This window comes from Emiliania huxleyi, assembly GCF_000372725.1.
Source record: "Emiliania huxleyi CCMP1516 chromosome Unknown EMIHUscaffold_121, whole genome shotgun sequence".
Taxonomy (NCBI): domain Eukaryota; phylum Haptophyta; order Isochrysidales; family Noelaerhabdaceae; genus Emiliania; species Emiliania huxleyi.
Window position 1 is genome coordinate 338104 of NW_005201381.1, and position 20877 is coordinate 358980.

Sequence of the window (20877 nt, forward strand, 5' to 3'; positions counted from 1 at the left end):
GGAGGGGGGGCGAGCAGGGACCCAGAGGAGAAGAGGCGTGTGAGAGACGCACGGTTGCAAAGAGGAGGGGGGGTCTTGGGGATATCGTTCACCGACTGTGTCCACTCGCAGCGGGCAGCGGCAACGGATCCACTCGAACGGGATGATATCGTCTGCGGCCCCGCCGGCGGCGCTGTCACTGCAACTACCACCGCCGCCACCGCCACCACCGCCGTCGCCGCCCTCCCCCCCGCCGCCGACTCCCGCACCGATCCCGCTGCTACTCGCACTGCTCACGCAGCTGCTTGCGTTCCTGCTGGCCTCCACTGGCCCATTATCAATCACCATCGGCGCGGGGCTGGCGTGGCAGCCGGGGTGTTGGGCCACCTCCGTCATCGACGCGTCCATCATGCCGGTCTCCTGCACTGCTTGGGCTATCGGAGCAGCGTCTGTCGTCCCGGCGATTGTCGCAGTGGCGTGCGCGGCCACCATGGGCCAGAGGGCCGACGACGCCGCAGCCGACGACGCAGCGGCTGACAAGAACGCAGACGGTGCGAGCCTTTGCTGGCCATCCGTGCCCTCCGAGTCGCTCTCGATGAAGGCGGCGATGATCTCGTCGATGAAGTCCCCGCTGCCGCCGTTGCCCGACATGAGCCACCTGGCGACGCACCTGCCCCCGCGACGAGCTCCTTCCCCAAAGGCCGAGTAACGCACAGCCTCTGTGCCGCTGCGCGGGGGCGCGCCCCTAGGTCTAGGTACTCCGAACTTCGCACACAACTGGGTGGAAGCGCACACCATCGGGGGCGGTCCTGGCGGCCGGAGAGTCTGAAAACGTGCAAGAACCACCTCGAGGCTACCCTTTGACATGAGGTGGCCGCGGCTACCGGCCGGCTGCTCAAGCACTTCCCGCGCACCAGCTCACGCCCGGCAGCCCTAGCCAGCCAGGCCCGGCGCTTGGTTGGCGACAACAGTGCTGGGCAGCAGCAGCAGCATCGATACGAACGCGACATGGGAGGAGGAGATACCCGAGCAAAATAAGATCACGGCGGACGCGGTGAAAAAGATGATGGAGAGACAGGAGAGGCAACCAACCAACGGCGACACACATGGCGGCGACGGACGGAGGCAAGGACCATGGAAGACGAGAAATGGCGGAAGATAGAAAGTACGTGCCGAACCCTAGGGTGGCGTACGGCGTGTTCGAAGGACCGACACGATTCGGGAAGCGCGTCCCAGGGGACGCCCACCTCTTGCACAACAGGAATTTTGACAATTAACCAGTGGGGAAAGGCACGACTCACAATGAACGATGGGCTTGCCCATCCCGGAGTGGTTCGATCCCACACAAACCCGAGACGGTGACGGAATGCTGGCTGATGGTCTCAGGCCCAGTGAGGTAGTGCATCAGACTATCCCGGATCCTGCTGAACAAGCTCCTCTTGTAGCTCGATCGGTCACACCGCCATCGCCGTCGGGGAGAGGGGGGACGACACTGCTCCTGCAGCGTGCACCTCGATCCTGTACCGTGTTTGTTATGACCCCCCCCAATGAACATACCAGTGAGGGAGGGCGAGACGATCGAGGGGTCCCGTACCATGCGGAATCGACCCTATCCAGTGCTCAAGTGCTCAGGTAGGTAGGTAGGGCGTTTTGGCGTGAGTCAGTCAGTGTCGACAACCCACCCTATCTCCGGCTAGGAGCCATAAACAGGGGGGTGCGTCGAAAGCAAATTTGATAACAGACGCCCCTCGCTTTTGCAAAATCCTGCAAAGGTGGGGACGTGTCTGTCCTCGACCCAGCCCGTTTTATTTATTTATTTGTTACCTAGCTTGGGATGTCCGTTTTATTTATTTATTTAGGGACTGAGATGAGAGATAGGACGAGGCAGACGCCCAAGGATGGGCGACGGCTGGCAAGCACCACACTCACCCCTCTCCTTCAATCCCATGTCCATGTCCATGTGTGTGATTATTAGAAGCCAACAAGAAATCAGGCTCCAGGTGGCTTCGGCCCCTCCAAGCCACCTCTGCGCTGCATGCCCCCCCTCGCCACACCTGGAGGGCTGGAGCACGTGCGCCACCTGGGCGTCACTTCGGGAATTTCATCGTGCGTGTTCTTTTGAATAGGAATGTACTATACACCGCCTCGGCACCACGAGCCGCCCCCGCCGCGCCTCCACAATCCACTCTCGCAACTCTACCGCGCAGCCAGCACACGACGTCGGCGAGGCCGACAAAGCTCTGCATGGCCTGGTTTATCGAGGATCGAGTGATGGCGTATTATTGGGCAGTCTTCTCATTGGCGAGTCAGACTGCTCAGCGTCGGCAGCAACGGCGCGTGAGCAGCGCAGCCACCGGCTCCTTCCGTGGCTCGGATTTTCCGTTTTTTTATTCAAACTTCGCCAGGTGGCGCACGTGCTCCGGCCCTCCAGGTGTGGCGAGGGGGGGCATGCAGGTGGCTTGGAGGGGCCGAAGCCACCTGGCGCCACATGCCATGCCCACCTATCGGGCCCAGGTGGCGCACGTGCTCCAGCCCTCCACGTGTGGCGAGGGGGGCGGGGCAGGTGGAGGGGCCGAACGAAGCCACCTGGAGCCACCTGCCCAGGCCCAGGTGGCGCACGTGCTCCAGCCCTCCTCGTGTGGCGAGGGAGGGGGGGCAGGTGGCTTGGAGGGGGCCGAAGCCCTTGGCGCCACCCGAGCGCTCACATGGCCACAGGCGGCGTTTGGAATCTACTCCAGGTGCTTTTTGCACTGTTTTGCCCATGGCCACAGGCGGCGTAAGCCATCTGCTCCAGGTGCTTTTTGCACTGTTTTGCCCATGTCCACAGGCGGCGTAAGCCATCTGCTCCAGGTGCTTTTTGCACTGTTTTGCTCATGGAGCAAGTGGCTGAAGCCACCTGCATTTTTGTGCAAAAGGCTCTAAAATGGCCGAAATCCCTGGTGGCGCACGTGGCGATTGCCACGTGTGCCTCGGCTAAGAGGCCTCTCCAGGCGAGAGTCAGGTGGCACGACGCGAGTCAGGTGGCGTGGAGCCTCCTACCTGGGGACATCTCTCCGCGCTTGTCGCGCCTGATGCGCTCTGCGAGGGGGCCGGGGGTCGTAGTTGTCGTGCTCGAGCGTCGGGAAGACAGCGCGCCTTTGCGACCTTTGTCGGCCCCGAGCTGCCATCCCCAGTACAAGGTGTACCAGTCGCCGCGAGGATAGAACCGCAAGCGTTGACCTTCTTCTTGTGTGTGTGGTGGCGGCGTGCCGTCCTCCCATCTCTCTCTTGGGTTGTCTTGTCTTTTCTTTGAGAGAAAAAATCTTTCAAATCCACGTGAGATAAAATGGGATGTGCATCCCAGCTCACATTTTCATTTATCATTTTTGAAGCACGACACATTGATCGATCAAAAACGCGCGGTGACGCCGCTTAATTGCCGCTTGGATATATTCTTATTCAAATTTTGGTTTTAAAAACATCAAAGCACTTCATCCAAACACTAGAGCTGTCAAACGTTAAGAGCTGAACAGTGTTGCTGGTGTTACAGTGTTGTTGTTAACAGTAACAACAGAACAACATTGGGGCTCCCCAACAACAGTAGCTAACGTTAGGCCGGCTGAACAACAACAAGGAAGGCCTGGCAGTGACCCACGACGATCTCCAGCGTCCAGTGCGGGTAATACCCGAAAATACCCGGGAAACCCCAGGTATTTTCGGGGTTTACCCGGGTTTTTTTTCTGCTTGCTGACCGCTGAACAACAGTAACAACAGTGTAACAAACAGTAACAGCAAAGGCTGGGGTGAACACTTGAACAACGTTAAGGATTTCAGCCAACACTAGCGCAACTGTTAGGCCCAAAGTTAATGTTAAACAGCTCTACTTGTTGAGACGATTTCAGCCAACAATAGTGCAACTCCATGCGATCTCGGATATTTTTTGACCGGAACGCCAAAAAACTACTATGTCTTCGAGTGAAAAGCAATCCGAGCAAAGCCGCGGCCGCAGTGAATTAAAGGCGGTTTTCGAGGGGGGATCTGGAGAATCTGGGAATCTGCTCACCACGGACCCCCACCTCATCGAAAAACTTTTCACTCCAAGACATAGTACTTTTTTAAGGTGCTCTACAAGCTAGGCAAAAGATATGGCATTGCAGGCCATTTAGGGCCCCTTAGACGGTCACTGAGTAGGCCAAAATCCCCACTCCCCACTGGGGCCGGGAGCAACCTTAAGGCGTTTGACAGCTCCACGGGTCAAACACCTCGACAGATGTTAGGCATGGAATGGATTTGAACTTTTCAGGCAAAATTAATCAAATATATCCTAGCGGGTTTGTGATCAAAAATGTTGGGATGGGGATGCCCCCAACCCCCCCCAAACATCCGTCATCCCATGTGTCTGTTATCAGGTGTGTCTTTATTGACTACCTGTGTATTGGCCGTGTAGACCCGCCGCGTCATATGTTCAAGAAGTTCGAGAGGCGGCGCCGGCCCTTCTTCGTCAGCTCGTGGCCGCTGCCGAGCGCGTCGAAGACCTTGAGCAGCAGCAGACGCGCCGCGCCATCGGACCACGCCTTGTCGCGCCTCACGATGAGCAGTAGCTCGTCGATGGCGTCCGCCTGTTCCCCCGACACGAGCAGGCGCTGCGCGAGCTCGTACCGCGCGGCGTGGTCGTCTCGGTCCGCCTCGAGCGCCAGGCGGAGCTCGCTGACCGGGCGGCCGCCTTCGGGCGCGTCGACAGCGAGGGCCACCGCTGCGATCGCCTACCGTAGGCGCAGCTGGACACGCTCCGAGCGTGGTGGTGTGAGAGGGGGGGGGGGGGGGGGGATCACCCCGCCCGCCGGGATGGCGCGCCTTCCTCACGGGCGGCGCCTCAAGGTCTGCCGCGTGGTTCTTGGTCAGGTCGGCGACGAGGTCCTGCGCTGCAGAGAGCTGGTCGTCCTGCAGCGCGCACAGCGCGAGCCCGGCCTTGGCGGCGGCGGCGAGCTCCGGCAGCGCGCAAATCTCGGCGTACCTGGGCGAGCGACGGGGGCGGGGCGGTGTGCCAAAGACTGCCTGCCCGTCCGCAACGTGCAGTGCTGCGCACTTTGCTGCGGCGGCCGGGATGTCGCCGCCCTCCAGCAAAGCCGCAGCCTCCTCGAGCGCCTTTGGGCCGGACGCGTCCGGTCCGCCCGCGAGCGCGACGGCCTTGTCGACGAACTCCTTGACCTTGTCGTCCGGGAGGACGCCTGCCGTCACAGCACGGCGGCGTCACACCCCACTCCTGCTCTCGTCCCCGCTAGCGGCGGACCCTTGAATGAGTCGACAATCTTCCCGCCGTGCAGGAGCATCACGGTCGGAAGCGACGCCACCTGCAGCGCCTGCGCAATCTCCGGGAGATTGTCCACGTTCACCTTTGCGAGCCGAACCGTCCCGCCCGCCGCAGTCACCAGCGCCTCGAGCTTTGGCGTCAGCTGCTTGCAGGGACCGCACCAATCGGCGTAGAAGTCGAGGATGACGGGTCCGCCGACGGGCGGCGGCGTCGCAGAGGCGCGCACGCACAGATCGTCAAAGTCTTGCGGGCTGCGCACCTCCACGATGGGCAGCGTAGTCGAGGTGGCGGCGGCGGCGGCGGGCGGAGGCGGCGGCGGCGGCGGCGGCGAAGCGTGCGTCGAGAGGTGACGATGGGCCGCCCCGCTAAGCGCAAGATGGTGAAGACGACTCGCAGGTCTCAGCACGCGCAGGGCTGCGCCCGTCATGCTCGCCCTCGCGGAGATGGGTGGGCGGAGAGTGTCAATGTGAAAATGTCGGCTTGTTTTTCTTTTCAGTGAAAGTAGCTCTCGTGGTGAACTGCTGACAGGGTTTGCGACGAGGAGCGATTTTTGTAGGTGGGTTTCCGATTTTTTGAAATAGGATCCGAAATAAACGGAAAAAATTAAGGGCGTAGACAAAAAATATCGGCGTTCGCAGGTGGCGTTTATTTTTGCTTGGCCGGGTATCATGATGAAATTCTGCAAAAACCTGACCGGCCCCTGCCCTGCCCCTACCTACCTACCTACCTACCTACCTACCTTACTTATGAGAAACTAAAAAAGAAATCACGGGATGGGTGAAGGTGGGGTACTATACCAACTAGAGTGATGGTTGGTGGTACTCTCCTGCATCCACAGTCCTTCTTGTGACATGGGAGGCCACTCTCAAGCCCTACAAGCATCAGATCACCCATTTGGGGAGGATTGACATCGTGATTTCCGCGGAAAATTTCTTTTTCTGCTGTGAAAATTCCAGCTTGAAGAGAGGGAAAAACCCGACGGGAGGGCCCAGACCTACCCTTCCTACCCCGTCATGATACCCGGCCAAGCAAAATAAACGCCACGTGTTCGCGCCTGGTTCGCGCCCTCCCCGGTTAGCCACCATGATGCGCTCGAAGGCTCCCTCTGTCCTCGGCAAGCGGCCGCCACGCCGCGAGACGTTCGAGGGCAGCCGCACGCTTCCTCCCTCGCGGGCGCTAACCGACGGCGCCATTGCCGCGCTGAGCAAAGAGGGAAGGCCGGCGGACGGCACGCTCGATCCGCCGGCACTGCTGCAGGTGGTTTTCCTGACTCGACAGGAGACTACAACACCAGGCGCCGCGCGGTACCGCCTTCTCCTCTCCGACGGCCGACACACGAGGCCCGTAATGCTCGCAACAAATAACCACCACCTAGTCGAGGGCGGCGCTCTTGCACCGAATGCTCTCGTCCGGCTGCGGGTGTGCAAGAGCGTGAGTGTCGCGGGCAAGTCGCTGCTCATAGCGAGCGACGTGGAGCCAGCGGGGGAAAACGACGGCGTCCTCGGCACGCCAAGCCCGTGGGAAGAGCGTCCGCGGGAGGAGACGCCGCCACCAGGCAAGGGCGTGGCCACGGGCGGAGGCGGGTCGGTGTCAAGCCTCTTCACGACTGCGGGCGGCGGTGCCGTGCACCTGTCGGAGCGCGGCCGTCGCCGCGCGCAGCAGGCGCTGAGGGAGACCGCCACCGACCCGCTGACACCTCCCCCTCTGCCGCCGTGCGTCGGGCCAGCTGCGGCGGCGAGGGAGGCGGCGGCGGCGGCGAGGGAGGCGGCGGCGAGGGAGGCGGCGGCGAGGGAGGCGGCGGCGGCAGAGGGGGTGGCGGCAGAGGAGGCGGCGGCGGAGGAGGCGGCAGCAGAGGAGGCGGCGGCTGCAGGGACGGCGGCAGCGGCGGAGGCGGAGGCCGCGGATGCGGCGGCGAGGGAGGCAGCGGCGAGGGAGGAGGCGGCGAGGGAGGCGGCGGCAGCGGCGGCGGCAGGGGAGGCGGAAGCGAGGGAGGGTGCGGAGGCAGGGGCGGGTGGCCGCAGCAGGCGGCGGCGCAAGCCCGCATCCCCTGCACTCAAGGCTCTGGTCGGGATGGGGTTCGACGCCGAGGCTAGAGATCAGCCGAGATCAGCCGAGATCAGCCGAGATCAGCCGAGAATCCGGAATGTGTTCGAGGCAGAGGCTGCCGGCGCGACGCTGCACAAGACACGCCCACGACACGGCCAACAGGCAACACGTTCAAGACACGTCCGAGACACGTCCGAGACGCGTCCGTAGGCCGCCCGCGCAGCCCTCGCCTCGAGCGGCGGAGACGCGCCTCGTGCGACGGAGCTGCTGCTCTCTGCGCCAGCGGCGGAGGCAACTGCCGCCACGAACCCCGGCGGTGGCGCCGCGGCGGCAGCCGAAGGCGGACGCGAGTCTGGCGGCAGAGGTAGGAAGGCCGGCGGCAAGGCTGGCGGCAAGGCTGGCGGCAAGGCGGCGGTGGAAGGGGTGGGGATAGGGATCGAGGCGGGGACGGGGGCGGGGGCGGGGGCGGAGGCAGGGGCGGAGGCGGGGGCGGAGGCGGAGGCGGGGGCGGAGGCGGGGGTGGGGGCGGGGGCGGAGGCGGAGGCGGAGGCGGAGGCAGGGGCGGAGGCGGGGGCGGAGGCGGAGGCGGGGGCGGAGGCGGCGGCGGACACTAGCGCTGCAGTGCTTCAGACGTCGGGAGGTGACACTGCCGAGCCCGCCGCCAAGCCAACCGCCTCAAGGCCCAAGCCCGCTGCCGCCAAGCCCACCGCCGCCGAGGCGGAGGCGGCGCGGCCGCCGGCCAAGCGAGCGCGCGGCGCGACCTGGAAGGGCGCCCGGGGTAAGGCGGGGGAGGCGGAGCGGGAGGCGGCGGTCCAGGCGGGGGAGCGGGGGGGTGGCGGGAGGGCGGCAGCCTCCGCCCGAAAGGCGGCCCCTCCCCGCCCGCCCGCCCGCCCGAGCAGGGTCCGCACCGTCGTCGCGCTCGGCGCGCGCATCTCGCACCGCACGGGCGTCCGTCCGACTCTTCCGCCCCGACCCGCAACACTTCCTCCACCTCTCCACCCCTCCAGGCGCCGACCTCGCTCCGGCAGAGGCGGAGGCGGTGGCGGCCGCCGCCGCCGCCCTCGGTGCGCGCGTGCACACAAAGGGCGAGAGCCTCCCTCAAGGCTGCTCCCACGTCGTCATCCGAGAGGGCGCGACGCGGCTGCCGCTGCGCGCCTACTTCGCCGCCGCCGCGGGGTGCTGGACCGTCACCGCCGCTTGGGCGTGTCCCCTCCCTTGAAGCGATGGCGCGGCGGGCCAGACGAGCCGTCTCGGAGCCTTCCCCGGAGGCCCGCGTAGGTGTTTCGTTCCCTCGAGGCGGGGGAGTGGGCTTGCCCGGACGAGTACGAGGCGCGGGCCGGAGGCGTCCGCGAGGCGCGGCTGGCGCGCGCACTGACTGGGGCGGGCCCGCTGGCGGGTCAGACGGTCTGCTTCTGGCGCTGGTCGTTGCTGCCCGCCCTCTAGCTGTGAACAGCGTCTCTTCACACCTCGAGCTGTGAACAGGCGCGGGTCGCCGCTGCCCGCCGCGACGCTCGCAGCGCTCGTGCGGTGCGCGGGCGGCGAGGTGCTTGCCCGCCCTCCCCCCCTCCCGCCTCCTCGCCTCTGCTCGCGCCCCATCCCTTTCTCGCCTCGCCGCCGCGCGTCGCCTCTCTCGCCCCGAGCCCCCCTCCCTCCGCGTCCAGGTGAGCGCCTCGCCGCGCGCATGCACCCTCATCGTCACCGACGAAGCCGACAAGGTCCCCGTCAGCGTCGCCAGGGCGGCGGCCGGCGCGCCAAAGGCCGCCGCACCGAGGCAGCCGCGCGCCTGTGAGGAGGGGCGCCTCCCCACGCGCGCTGTCTGCCGAGCAGGTACTCACCCTCAAGGCGCTCCTCGACGCCATCTGCGCGCCCCCGGGGGTGGAGATCCCGCCCACGTCGGCCGAGGGCCAAGCCGAGGTGGGCGAGGGCTCAGCCGCGGAGGTTGGCGGCGACATGGCGCGGTCGGAGGGCGAGGAGGGCGAGAGCGAGGACGGCGACATCTCGGACGAGTATTGAGAGTTCTGGGAGGCGCCTCACCGAGACCCGGATGCGTCCATCGCTTAGTTCCCAACATCAGCCCCGGGGGGAGCGCGACGGCCCTTCGAATGGTTCGCTCAGCCCATCCGCACCTCTCCACCTACACTCCAATCTCTCCTCACCCTTGTCGTGCTAATTTAAAGGGAACTACAGAGGACCATGGTCGACCAAAAGCAAAGCTCAGCACCAGGTAACACACCCAGCGGGTGGTCGTCGGCCGGCAGCTGCCGCAAGCCGGAGGGCGGATGGGGATGCTTCACAGTCTCCGGCTAAAAAAAGAAAGAATTTTGCCCCTACACAAAATGTCACAAATCTCTGTGTGGTGGCGGCCTTGCGTTCTTTCTTTCTTTTACAGATCACCCAGCCCCCTCGCACGACACTGCTCTCTGGGCTGCTCTCTGGGCACGGTCGAGCACGGGACTGGCGCGCACTGGCACTAACACAGGTACACCAAAGAACTACATAGGCAGCACCTGGCAACGATGATTAGCACCAGCCGTGCTCCCTCGCTCGACCCGTTCGCATCGGTGCGCACCTCGCGCTTCGAAAGCAAGGAGACCGACCGGCTCACGCGTGCCCGAGCGCGGCTGTCGTACGTCGAGAGTGGTTTCGGCTATGGATGGTGCGTGCGATCTGTGGCGACTGTGAGTACCTCATGCGTGGAGGACTAGGCCTATTCCGGCGTAGGTGTGCGGCGAAGCGGCCGCTCACCAACGCGCTGGTGCTGGCGGCGTGTTTTGCTCTCTCACTCGACATCCTCGAGCAGTTCTCCCTGCAGGGTCGGTCGCTCGCGGAAGTGGATTGGCGGCGAGCACTCGGATTCGGCCTCTTCGGGCTACTCTACCTCGGCCTCTTCCAGTATGCTTACCTAATCTTCGGCTTCAAGGCGCTTCCGCCGTGCTGCCTCCGCCATGCTAGCAAGAGCTGCTGCCGGGCTAGAGGACCCACCACCTCACCGCTGCGAGCTCCGGAGCAGGCCCTCTTCCCTCGCGCCGAGGCCTTTGGGGCGGCGTCGCTTCGAGACAAGGTCTCCGATCCGCGAGGCATGCTCGACGTGCTGCTGCAGACGGGCATCGACGTTCTCGTGCTGCTGCTCTGCTTCCTCCCCGCCTACTACACCGCGCGCACCCTCTCGCCCATCACGGGCCTCCGCCTCTACGAGGCGACGCCGCCCCAGAGCCCTTCCCCAGACCCTTCCCACAGACCCTTCCTAGAGCCCTCCTGAGCCCTCCTGAGCCCTCCTGAGCCCTCCTGAGCCCTCCTGAGCCCTCCTGAGCCCTCCTGAACCCTCGTCGTCACCCGCTCTGGCGGCTGGCACTCGCCCGGCCCTCGACACCCACTCCGCAGCAGAGCCGTCACGGGGCCGACTGCGTGGCAGGCGAACTGGGAGCACGACGCCCGCGCCGTCGTCTCCCTCTGGGCGCCGATCGACGTCCTCTCCTTCAGCGCGCCACTCCACTGGCGCCTGCCGCTGCGGCGCGGCTTCCGATAGTAGCAGCAGCAGCTGTACTGCGGCGCGGCCCTGCGGTCGTAGTAGCAGCAGCTCTAAGCAACTCTTCAGCAGCCCGAGCAGCAGCTGTGAGCAGCTCTTCAACTCCGCCTGCGCCACCGTCAGGTACGTCCTCTCGCTCCTCTACGCGCTCGGCCTCTCCCTCGCAGACCACGGCGGCGCCTCGCCCGGCCTGCACACAGCCCTCGGGGCGGGCGAGTGGGTGGAGGCGCGACGCGGCGGCGGGCTGGCGAGGGAGGCGCCGCGAGCCTCCCATCTCCAACCAGGCGCCCTCTGCCCCTCAAGGCGACCGAGGAGCACTCGGCGGGAATGCGTTACAACTCGTACAACGACGTGGACGATCCCAACAGCGGCCGGTGAGGGCGCCCACGATGGGGTGAGATGCCTTCTGCGACGGGACGTGGCGCGAACCGGAGGCTTTGAGGACACGGGCATGGTTTTTCAGGGGGAGTTTTATCCGGCAATTGTGTTGGATCATCATCATTTTTTCGGTACGCGGATAAAAATCGCATATGCGAGAGGATATGATGATTCATGATGAATGCGGAGATTGCCGTGAAGCGGCGTGACAGGTGACACGCGGGGAGCGAGCCGTGTGCGCCCCTGAGGCTGAGCCCTCGGTGCCCGCTGTGGTGTGATAACCTGATATGGCGAGAGAAAATCTGAAAAAAGCGGGATCGGCTGTCGCGGAGAATGCTGAGATCACGGCGCTTCGACGGCGTCGAAGCGCGAGAAGACAAAGCGCGTGTCGTGCGCCGAGGCCACCTGGTACATCTCGCTCGTCCCCTCGATAGCGCCCTCGGCCTGGGCGCTGGTGACAAAGTGGCCCGACGCCGGGTAGACGTCTTGCTTCCCGTAGCGCGGAGAGAGGGATGAGAAAGACTGGCCGACAAGGCCATGTGGGCGTGCCTGAGCGGCATCGCCCGAAGCCAAAAAGCTCACGTCGAGCCTGTGATTTGGGCCCTACATGGCGCAAAGTGTCGGGTGAGAGGGCCGCGACCGGGGACCTTTAGCGCGGAGCCGCGCCGAGATGTGGCCGTGCACGCGGTTGCCTCGCACGGTGATGGTCCAGTTGCGGGTGCTGAAGGCCGCGCTCGCCATGTCCTGACTCTGACAAACAAACAGGGCCATCATTTTGCCAGGGCTCCAGGCCCCAAATGACGTGTGAGTGTTAGATTTGTTTGGTATTGCTAAAAATCTCTCTCTGACTCTGTGCAACAATACACTCACACACACGCCCGCGCGGCTCACGCACTGCGCGACCCCCCGCGCCCTGAGAAAACAGCAGCCGTACAACACAAGTGAGCCCCCAGCCAGCAGCCCCGCACGACGCAGATTGCGCCCTCGCACGCCTGCACCTTCTCAGAGGTTCGCGCCAAAACTTTTCTTTCACAAAAAGAAAACCATGGTACCAAGGACGATCAAAAAAAAATCACAGCGCGTCCGATGGTGGCGGCGGCGGCGAGGGCGGCGGCGGCGGCGGCGGCGGCGGCGGAGAGGGACGCGAAGGCGACGGCAGAGGCGGAGAGGGCGGAGGAGGCGGCGAGGGCGGCGGAGGCAAGGGCGGAGGCGGCGATTGCGGAGGCCGCGGAGGTGGGGTCGGCGGACGTGGCGGCGGGTGCATCTGGGCGCCAGCTGATACTTGACGAGGTCGGCACGGGTATCGTGGAAGCGGCTGAATGTGGCGACGAGGAGAGAGTGCGGGCGCTCCTCGAGAGAGGCGTGGAAACTGACGAGACGTACACCACCTCGGATGGCAAGACTACTGGCGTCACGCTGCTGATGCTCGCCGCCGCGCTCGGACACGAGGCGATCGTCGAGATGTTGCTGGAGCACGGCGCGACGGTCGACATGCAGGACAGCAAGGGCATTACTGCGCTCATGTACGCCGCCATCAAGGGGTGCGTGCCCATCGTGAAGCAGCTGCTGCAGCAGGGCGCTGATATCGACTTGCCAGACTCGCTGTTCGGCCGCACCGCGCTGATGTTCGCAGCACTCTTCAACCGCCCCAAGGTCGTGCGCTACCTGCTGAAGAGGGGCGCGGACCCAGAGAAGCGCAACATCGATGGCGAGACTGCGCTCGAGCTCGCCACGGAGAAGGGCAGCAAAGAGAGCGCCCGGGTGCTTGACAACCTCCTCAGCCGAGGGGGGGGAGGCACGGGGCAGGGGTCAACCACGGGGGAGGGGGACGTTGTCGCAGAGGCTGCTACGCTGGGCGATGAGGCGGCGGTGCGGGAATCGCTCGATGGGGGCGGGCAGAAGATCAACGCGACCTTCAACGACGGCACCGCGACCGGCCTCACGCTGCTGATGATTGCGTCGCAGTGGGGGCACGCGGACATGGTCGACATTCTCATTCAACGAGGCGCTACGGTCGATCTCAAGGACAGCGAGGGCCGCACCGCGCTGATGGCGGCCGCGACGAAAGGGCACGGGCGAATCGTGGAGACGCTGCTCGACCACTCCGCCGAGGTCAACCTGGAGAACACCACCGGAGGCACCGCGCTGATGTACGCCGCCACCAAGGGGCACGAGCACATTGTGCACACGTTGCTCGGGCGCGGCGCCGCGGTGGACCACCGCGCCAGCGACGGCGCAACTGCGCTGATGAATGCGGCCTACTATAACCACCCCGGCACCGTGTGCTGCCTGCTGCAAGCGGGCGCCAAGTTGGACTGGCGCGACGAATACGACCGCACCGCGCTGTCCATGGCCAACCGCCGAGGCCATACCGCATGCGTCGAGATCTTCAAGGAGCACCTCAAAGGGCTGACGGGGGACGAGAGCGCGCGCAACCTGGCGGACGAGGCCGAGGCGGAGGAGCGCCGGGCAGAGGCTGAGAAGAAGGCCGCGGCAGACTCGGCGGAGGAGCGCCAGAAGGCGGCCGCGCGACGGGCAGAGGCAGAGGAGAGGGACATCGTGACCAAGCAGATCCCACTCGATGTCGTCTCCGCCGTCAGGCGAGGCAAGGAGGCGGACGAGGAGAGGACGCTGGCATGGATCGAGAGCGGCGGGCAGATCAACGAGGGCTTCGTGGACGGCGAAGCGGCCGGCGTCACGCTGCTGATGGTGGCCACCATCTACGGGCACGAGCGGTTGGTCGACACGCTGCTGGAGCGTGGTGCTAGCGTCGACCAGCAGAACGAAAACGGCTTCACCGCTCTGATGTACGCGGCGCACACCGGTCACGAGGGGCTGGCTGACAAGCTGCTCAAGGCGGGAGCAGAGGTAGACCGACGGCCCAACGATGGCGGCACCGCGCTGTTTCTCGCCGTCATGTTCGACCACCCTGCCGTCGTGCGGCTGCTGCTGGCGGCCGGTGCGGACCCAGAGGCTCGCAATTCGAGGGGCAAGACAGCGCTGCAGATGGCCAAGAGTTTGCCAAAAGACAAGTGCGGTGCCGCGGCTGTGGTCAAGGAGCACTTGGCCGCCTTGAACGCTTCGAGGGAGGCGGATGCCGCGCGGTGCGGTGAGGCGCTGCTGGCCGAGATTGAGGCGGAGGCGGAGGCGGAACGCGCCAAGGAGAGCAAGGGGAGCAGGAAGGCCAAGAAGAAGAAGAAGAGGGGCAAGGGTGGCGGAAGCGGCGCGGCTGGACCGTCCAGCACCGCTCCGTCGGGGGCGGACGGGGCGGGGGTGGGGGTGGAGGCGGAGGTGGGGGCGGCGGCGGGGGCGGGGGCAGATTCGGCCGAGGAGGACGGGAGCGGACAGGTCCGAGAGGCGGGGGAGGCGCAAGAGGCGTCACCGCTGCCCGAGCCGCCTGAGATCTTCGTGTGTCCCATCACCCAGGAGCTGATGCAGGACCCCGTCATGGCGACCGACGGGCACACGTACGAGCGGCACGCCGTCGAGCGCTGGTTCGCGACAAGACTCACGAGCCCAAAGACAGGCGCGGCGCTTGACCTGGCCTTGCTTCTGCCCAACCATGCCATGCGGCACCAGATTATTGAGTGGCGCGAGGCGCATGGATGGAAGTAAGTTCGAGCATTCGAGAGGTTGACAGCCGGCTGGAGTGAGACTGAGACTGAGAGGGCGAAAGACGGGTGGGTCCGAGGGTCCGTACATAGCTATCTGGCGCAGTTTGACTCGCGTGACTGCGAGCGGCTGCAGAGTGCCTCGTGGTGTTTCTCTCTTCTACTCGCGCCTCGTCTTTTTTACTAACGTACAAGTTCTTCATCCTTTCGGGGCACGGGGGCATGCAAGCTTTCCGGGGCCGGGCATGCTGGTTCTGGTGCTGAAGCTGTCCTGTGCGGCCTGCGCGCAGTCCTCAAAAAAGTGCCAGAGTTAGAGCCCGTATATCCCCGGGTGGAAGGCGTGATCGAGCGTGAGTGCGCACGCGGGCCGCTACAGGCCCTTGTTGCAGAGGACGTACGCGATCGGCTTGCCGTCTTTACCCTTGAGCCCCTGGAACTCGGGCTCGAGCACCCCGACGTCGATTTTCATCTCCTGTGGAAAGACCGCGATCGCCATGGGCAGCGCGCCGTAGATGGAGCAGCAGACGAAGACAAACTCGGCGACGGCGGACGCGTAGAAGCCGAGCGGCACCACCGACTTGAGGATCCCATTCGCGATGGGCGGCAGCAGCATCGGTGCGATCGGCAGCAGCAGGTTGCGGCTCAGGACTGTGTTAATGACTGCGGACTGAGCTGCCGCCTTGCTCACGCCGAGCGGCGTGCCGTCCGGCGCTGTAATCGGCACGCCGCCCTGCATCTCGGGCAGCCGCGTGAACCCGACGTTCGCTGCGCCCGCACTGACCACGGCCACGTACGGCACGGCGATGCCGAGCCGCTTGATCCATGGCGGACCGTTCTCGACCAGCTTGCGCGCGCCGACCGCGATTGAGCACGAGACGCCGACGGCGAGCGCGTATGCCTGGCCGACCTGCGACCAGTCGACCGAGGCGCCGGATCGGTTGACGTAGTTGACCATCACGTTGACAGACTGGTTGATCCACTGCCAGAATACGATTTGCGACGGCGAACTTGCCAGCAGCATGCCGGCGGTCGGAATGGCGTTGGCGGGCACAAACGCGCTCATGCGACCTCCGATGAACATCTGCTCCCCCGTGGTCGGGTGGATGATCGCGCTGACGATGCGCTTTGCCTCCCAAAGCTCCGCGTCGCTGGCGTTCTTCGCGTCCCCTTTCTCGTACGCCGCCAGCAGCGCCTGCGCCTCCACGAGCTCGGCCTGCGTCGTCAGCAGGGTCTTGGGATCGGTCATTTCGCGAAAATGAGCGAGCCGGCCAGTGAACGAGGACTGGTCGTAGCGGTTCCCGCCGAGCGTGAACGTTGGTACGCTGCCCTTGTCTGGCGCAGCTTCGCAGCGAGCGGCGGCGGCGATGGCGGTCGACGCGGCAACGGTGGTCGCGGTTGCAACACGCGCCGTTTGCGATCGTAGAATGCGGCCGAACATCGACCCTTTTGAGCGCAGGCGAGGCAATGCAGGGAAGCTGGCCGCTGCCCGCCGTCGGTTCAGTTTTTTTTCACACCAACGAGAAGACAAGAGTCAAGACACAAGACTCAAAGAGTGCTCCCCGGAAACCTCCACCGGGCACCGGGTCCCCGCCCATGATGCGGTCTTCACGCGCGCCGCCCTACGTATGTTACTTGTTACCTGTTACAGCACCCAATGGAAATAAGGATTCGCGTCGCAACGAGTACCTACTACGTGTGCCTGGTCAGTGAGCAGTGCACACCCGGCCGCAGATCGACTAAAGACCGATTACAGCGGGCCGTGGCACTGCTCCTGCCACTCACTTCTCGCGTCACCTAAGATGCCGCGGGGAGGCGCGCATTCGCCGACATCGATCGTGCAGACGCTACGTCGTACTAAGGTACGTTAGTTGGGCGGGCGGGAACGCGGGCCACGGCCAAGCCCCCTGCCGGCCAGGCGGCGCGTTCGCCTTCCCTCAAAGCTCGTCGTAGAGCCCCGGCCCGTCGTTCGCTCCGTCGTTGCCCGAGGCGCCGTTCGGCTCTCCGGAGTGCTCGGTGGCGGCGGGCGCGCTGCCTCCGATCAGAGCGCAACGCGGCTTCATCCGCATATGGCCAGCCGCCTAGTCACACGCCCCGACCTCGAGGTCTCCCACGATGCTTTCAGCTGCCAACGAGGCGGCGAACTCTCCTTTTGCCGCTTCGCACGCTCGCCCTCCTCGTCCTCGTCCTCGTCGCGCTCGCGCGCCTGGTGTGTGGATTCGGGGAGCTGACACTCGGCGCATCGCGTGGTCTGCGGCCGTTCGAATACAGTCGAATACCGCTGAACATGAATGCTAGAGAGGGACATGCACATGCACGTGCACATGCACATGCACATGTCAATGCACATGCACATGTGCATGTGCATGTGCATGTGCATGTGCATGTGCATGTGCACGTGTTCGCGCGCCTTGGCCTTTGCGTCTGCCACCGACGAGTAGAGGACGCCGCGGGCCTGCGGTTCGGGAGGCCAGGAGCGGATGATGGGGCTGGTTCGGAGCGAGGGAGACGCAGGGGGGGGTGGGGAGGGGGGGGGGAGAGGGGGGGGGGGCGGGGGGGGCGCGAGCGTCTTGCCTGCGTCTCCTTCTCCGCAGCCCGCCGTCCCTCCTCGGCGAGTCGCTGCTCCACGGCCGCCGCTGCACCCGCCGCTGCACCCGCCTCCGCGTCCTTCGCCCCGCCCTCGGCCTCAGCCGCAGCGGTGGCAGCCGTTGCCGCCGCTGCGGCCGGCTCCGCCTCCGCCGCCGCCGCCTCCGTCGCCGGCGCTGCCTCCGCTTCCGCTTCCGCCGTTGTCGCTTCCGCTGGCGCCTCCGCTTCCGTTGACGCTTCCGCCGATGCCGCCGCCGCTGCCGCGGCTGCCGCCGCCACCTCCTGCGCCGCCTTCTTCTCCGCCGCGTGCCTTGCCGCTATGGCGGCCCGCCTCGCTCTCCTCTCTTCGATCTCGCGCTGCTCGCGCTGCTCGTCCGACTCCTCCGCCTACCGGCGGGCAAGGAGGTGGGGCGGCGCCCATGGGTCGTGGCGCAGTGGACGGCGGTTCGCGCCTGCCGCCCCAGCTGCTCCTGGACGCGCTGTCGGTACTCCTCCTCCTCCGCCGCCTCCGTCGCCGCCTTTGCCGCCGCCCTCTCCGCCGCCGCCTGCGCACGAGCCAAGGATGAGACGGGGAGGGGGAAGGGGGGGAGGGGGGGGAGGGGGGGGGGGGTCGGTGGTGGAAGAGGAGCGGCGGACGGGATGATGGGCGCTGGAAGCGTCGCGGCTGTGGGGTGCGTGGCGGTCGGAGTGGCGGTCGGAATACGCACGCGCCACCTTCTCGGCAGCCGCCTTCTCCACCGCCGCCTCCTCACGATCGCGCTGCCTCGCCTCAGCCCTCGCCGCCGCCTTGGCCGCCGCCTCCGCCTCCGCCGCCGCGCGCGCCTCTTCCTCCTGCTTTTGCCGCGCTGCCCTCCGCTGCTCCTCCGCTTGCTGTGCTGGGTGCGGAGGTGGGGGTGCCAGGACGGGCTGCGCCGCGGCTGTCGGAGATGGCGGCGGCAGCCCGAGCGCTGCACACGCCTGTGCCATCTGAGTCTGCAGCGCGTACGCCATCTGCGCACCCTGCTGCGCGTGGGCGAGGCGCAACGCCTCGATGTCTGGAGGTGAAGAACCGGCGTTGTGCGCGGCAAGCATCGTCTTTTGCTGCTGCAGCTGCAGCTGCAGCATCTGGACGTGGTGCTGTCGCTGCAGCAGAGCCAGGTGAGCCTGCCGTTGGTCACCGGGAGGGGCGGAATGCTCCATTTCTTACAGACCTCGAGGAAGCCCCACGAGAGGGCGGGTTTGGTTCAAGGCAGGTGAGGTGGGGCGCGCCCCGGGGGGCGAAGCTCACACGCTGCGTGTGACACGGCGGAGGGAAAAGAAACAGAGGCTTGCTAGGAAAGCTCACACAGAGGACATTCACCCTTTTTCCGAGGGGTAGAGAGATGGAGCCGCGCGACACTATCGTGCCTATATCTCCCCCCGTCTACGACTACGTGCTGCAGCAATCGTCCTGAGGGTCCGGCCCCCCACCGAATTGCAAGTAGGTCTGCTCCATTGTCAGACCGGTCGCGGGGTGAACCGGCTCCGACACTTCCACCTGCCCACAGGGCACGCGTCGGTTTGTCTACGCATGAAGCTCACAGCATGTGACACGAGCGGCTTGTCGTCATCGGCGACGTCGCTACTCGAGGAGGACGAGCTCGACACAACCACTGCACGGAAGCCGTGCGAGCGAGTGCGCGGGCGGCGGCGCACTTTGACTCAGAGCATGCTCTCAGTCGGACTTGCGCGCAGGCACGCGAACGCGAACCGGCGTGCGCCGCTCGACGTCGAGGCGACGGCCGCGGCCTGGCGCTTCTGCGCCGGCGTCGCGGCCTCCTCCTTCTTCGCCTTGCCGGTCGCGGGCGACTGGCCGCTGGCGGCCGGCTCCGCCTTGGCGATCTTCTTGACCTCGGCGACGACGGCGGCGGCGGACTGGTTGATCTTCGTGAAGACCTCCTTTTTGGGAGCGCGTCGAGCTTCTCGCCGATACAGGGATCCACACACGCGTGAGCCCGGCCGAGGGAGGTGCTCTGGCTCCCTCACCGCCCCGTTGAGCACCTTGCCCAGCCACAGGTTGAACTTCACTTGGTGCTCCTTGCCGGAGGCGAATCCTTGCGGTGCGGCATCGTCACAACGCGGACAGAGAGCCCGCCGAAGTCTCGCGGGCGATGGGCTCGGTGCCGCGCCAGCGGGCCTTCTTGATGAGCGAGTCGTGCTTCGCCGCCGTCGCCGCGATTCCCGTGCCGCCGCCACGGAAAGTGGCCCGAGCTTATGCGAAGCCCACTTTGCGGCCTTTGCCGCTTGCCCACCGCTTGGCTTCGTCAACGGGCGGCCTTGCCACACTCGCCTCGGCATCACTCGAAGCTGCGAGCTCGGCTGCGGCCACAAGAGCGGCCTGCTTGGCACGCAGCTGCGCAATCGTCGGCCCGCGTGCGCGGCTTTTCAGGGCCTGTGCCGGCGAGTTGGCGCTCACGCGCTGAATCATCATCGTCATGGCTCTGTCTCGCTCGCTCGTGCGTCCTTGCAACACACCCCGGACCCAAGACGCACAAGCACCAATGGGTGGCAGGTGCCTCTGCTGCTGTGGCATGCCTCACGGCTGCGACTGGCAGGCGCCTCGGCGCGTCAGCTCGGCTCGGCGTAGCGATAGTGGCCAGCGCAACTCGCCTGGACTCAACGCTCAGCCAGGAGCTCCCGCACGCGCTGGCGCGACTCATGGCGCATGCAACGCGCAGCAATGCTCGCCTCGCCTTGCGCAAATGCGACCGCTTCGCAGCCGACAGCCCACCGCCTGAAGCACAGCGACGAATGCGGCACCGGCGACACATGGCAGGCTGGTCATGACGCAGTTATAGGGTGTTGTGTGCCGTCAGAGTGACTCTCTGTGTGTCAGGGATAGTCAGGGCCGTCCATCAGAGCTCCAGTAAGCTCGGAGACACCCAATTAGCGCGGCTCGACCTCTTTGAGTCACTGCCTTCCCGGCGGTTTGGCTGTAGAGCCTCTACAACAAACTCTACAGCAAAATCGCGCTCTACATTGGCATTGCTCTACAACGCAGGCAGTTCGTCCCGCGGCGGATGTAGTTGTAGATTCGCGCGACAGGCAAGGCGCGGCTGCGGGCGACGGCTTCCGCCGTCGCCCCCACCACAGGAGCAGTCACACCACTCCCACTCCAATGATTCACGATCAACGAAGTGCGGTCACTGTGGTGAAGCAAAGGCGCAGTTGCGGGATGCCGACGCCAATGGGCGGGAGGCGGCGCGGCGTGCTCAACGTGCCAAGGAGTACCAGGGCAGGTCGCTGAACGCACTGGGCGTTGGGACGGCCTCCGTGCCGCGAGCGGCGCAGAGAGTGTTCGAGCGGACGCGCGCAGACGCGTTGGTGCGGTGGGAGACAGAGCAGCTTGAGCAGTACACTGGCGCGGCTTCTTACCTTCGACGGGAGGACTGCGTGCTGGGGGTGATCCAGTCGTTCTACATTGTGCAAACGGGCGCGCGCGTGTC

General features: G+C 65.5%; 6 protein-coding genes across 6 annotated transcripts in view; 3 read left to right on the forward strand and 3 right to left on the reverse strand.

Moving 5' to 3' along the window:
• EMIHUDRAFT_109621 (putative Aldo/keto reductase family member) overlaps nt 1-630 on the reverse strand; it is a gene marked incomplete at both ends in the record, with an annotated part of 2107 nt that extends 1477 nt beyond the window's left edge. The window contains one exon of the mRNA XM_005790198.1: nt 106-630. Within this exon, the coding sequence (XP_005790255.1) occupies nt 106-630 (525 nt within the window). The remainder of the gene's footprint in view (nt 1-105) is intronic.
• A 3631-nt stretch (nt 631-4261) lies between these two features.
• EMIHUDRAFT_466974 (thioredoxin) lies at nt 4262-5728 on the reverse strand. Its single transcript, XM_005790199.1, has 4 exons — nt 5249-5728; nt 5045-5186; nt 4813-4972; nt 4262-4721 (listed from the first exon to the last, which is right to left on the reverse strand). The coding sequence occupies exons 1-4, from the start codon at nt 5694-5696 to the stop codon at nt 4416-4418; spliced, it is 1056 nt and encodes a 351-aa protein (XP_005790256.1). The 5' UTR covers nt 5697-5728; the 3' UTR covers nt 4262-4415.
• Nucleotides 5729-6352: 624 nt separating this feature from the next.
• Nucleotides 6353-9328, forward strand: EMIHUDRAFT_225101 (hypothetical protein; the record flags this gene model as incomplete). The annotated part of the gene is made up of 4 exons (XM_005790200.1): nt 6353-6887; nt 8323-8491; nt 8798-8858; nt 9158-9328. The coding sequence occupies 4 exons, from the start codon at nt 6353-6355 to the stop codon at nt 9326-9328; spliced, it is 936 nt and encodes a 311-aa protein (XP_005790257.1).
• Nucleotides 9329-9831: 503 nt separating this feature from the next.
• Nucleotides 9832-11370, forward strand: EMIHUDRAFT_466975 (hypothetical protein; the record flags this gene model as incomplete). The annotated part of the gene is made up of 6 exons (XM_005790201.1): nt 9832-9971; nt 10037-10235; nt 10326-10511; nt 10728-10825; nt 10965-11067; nt 11145-11370. The coding sequence occupies 6 exons, from the start codon at nt 9832-9834 to the stop codon at nt 11217-11219; spliced, it is 801 nt and encodes a 266-aa protein (XP_005790258.1). The 3' UTR covers nt 11220-11370.
• A 3170-nt stretch (nt 11371-14540) lies between these two features.
• On the forward strand, nt 14541-14834 carry EMIHUDRAFT_361963 (hypothetical protein; the record flags this gene model as incomplete). The annotated part of the gene is made up of 1 exon (XM_005790202.1): nt 14541-14834. A coding segment is annotated over one exon (294 nt), but the record flags the coding sequence as incomplete, so codon positions are not given.
• Nucleotides 14835-15200: 366 nt separating this feature from the next.
• EMIHUDRAFT_313221 (Sideroflexin) lies at nt 15201-16076 on the reverse strand (the record flags this gene model as incomplete). Its single annotated transcript, XM_005790203.1, has 1 exon — nt 15201-16076. The coding sequence occupies one exon, from the start codon at nt 16074-16076 to the stop codon at nt 15201-15203; it is 876 nt and encodes a 291-aa protein (XP_005790260.1).
• Between the last annotated feature and the right edge of the window lie 4801 nt (nt 16077-20877).

Bases quoted from the DNA above. Each gene is read 5' to 3' on its own strand.
- EMIHUDRAFT_466974 (XM_005790199.1), bottom strand. From the start codon at position 5,696: ATGACGGGCGCAGCCCTGCGCGTGCTGAGACCTGCGAGTCGTCTTCAC. The intron at 4,973-5,044 runs GTGCGCAGCACT...TCGCTCGCCCAG, and splicing joins ATCCCGGCCGCCGCAGCAAA to GTACGCCGAGATTTGCGCGC. The intron at 4,722-4,812 runs GCGCGCCATCCC...CGCCTACGGTAG, and splicing joins AGGCGCCGCCCGTGAGGAAG to GCGATCGCAGCGGTGGCCCT.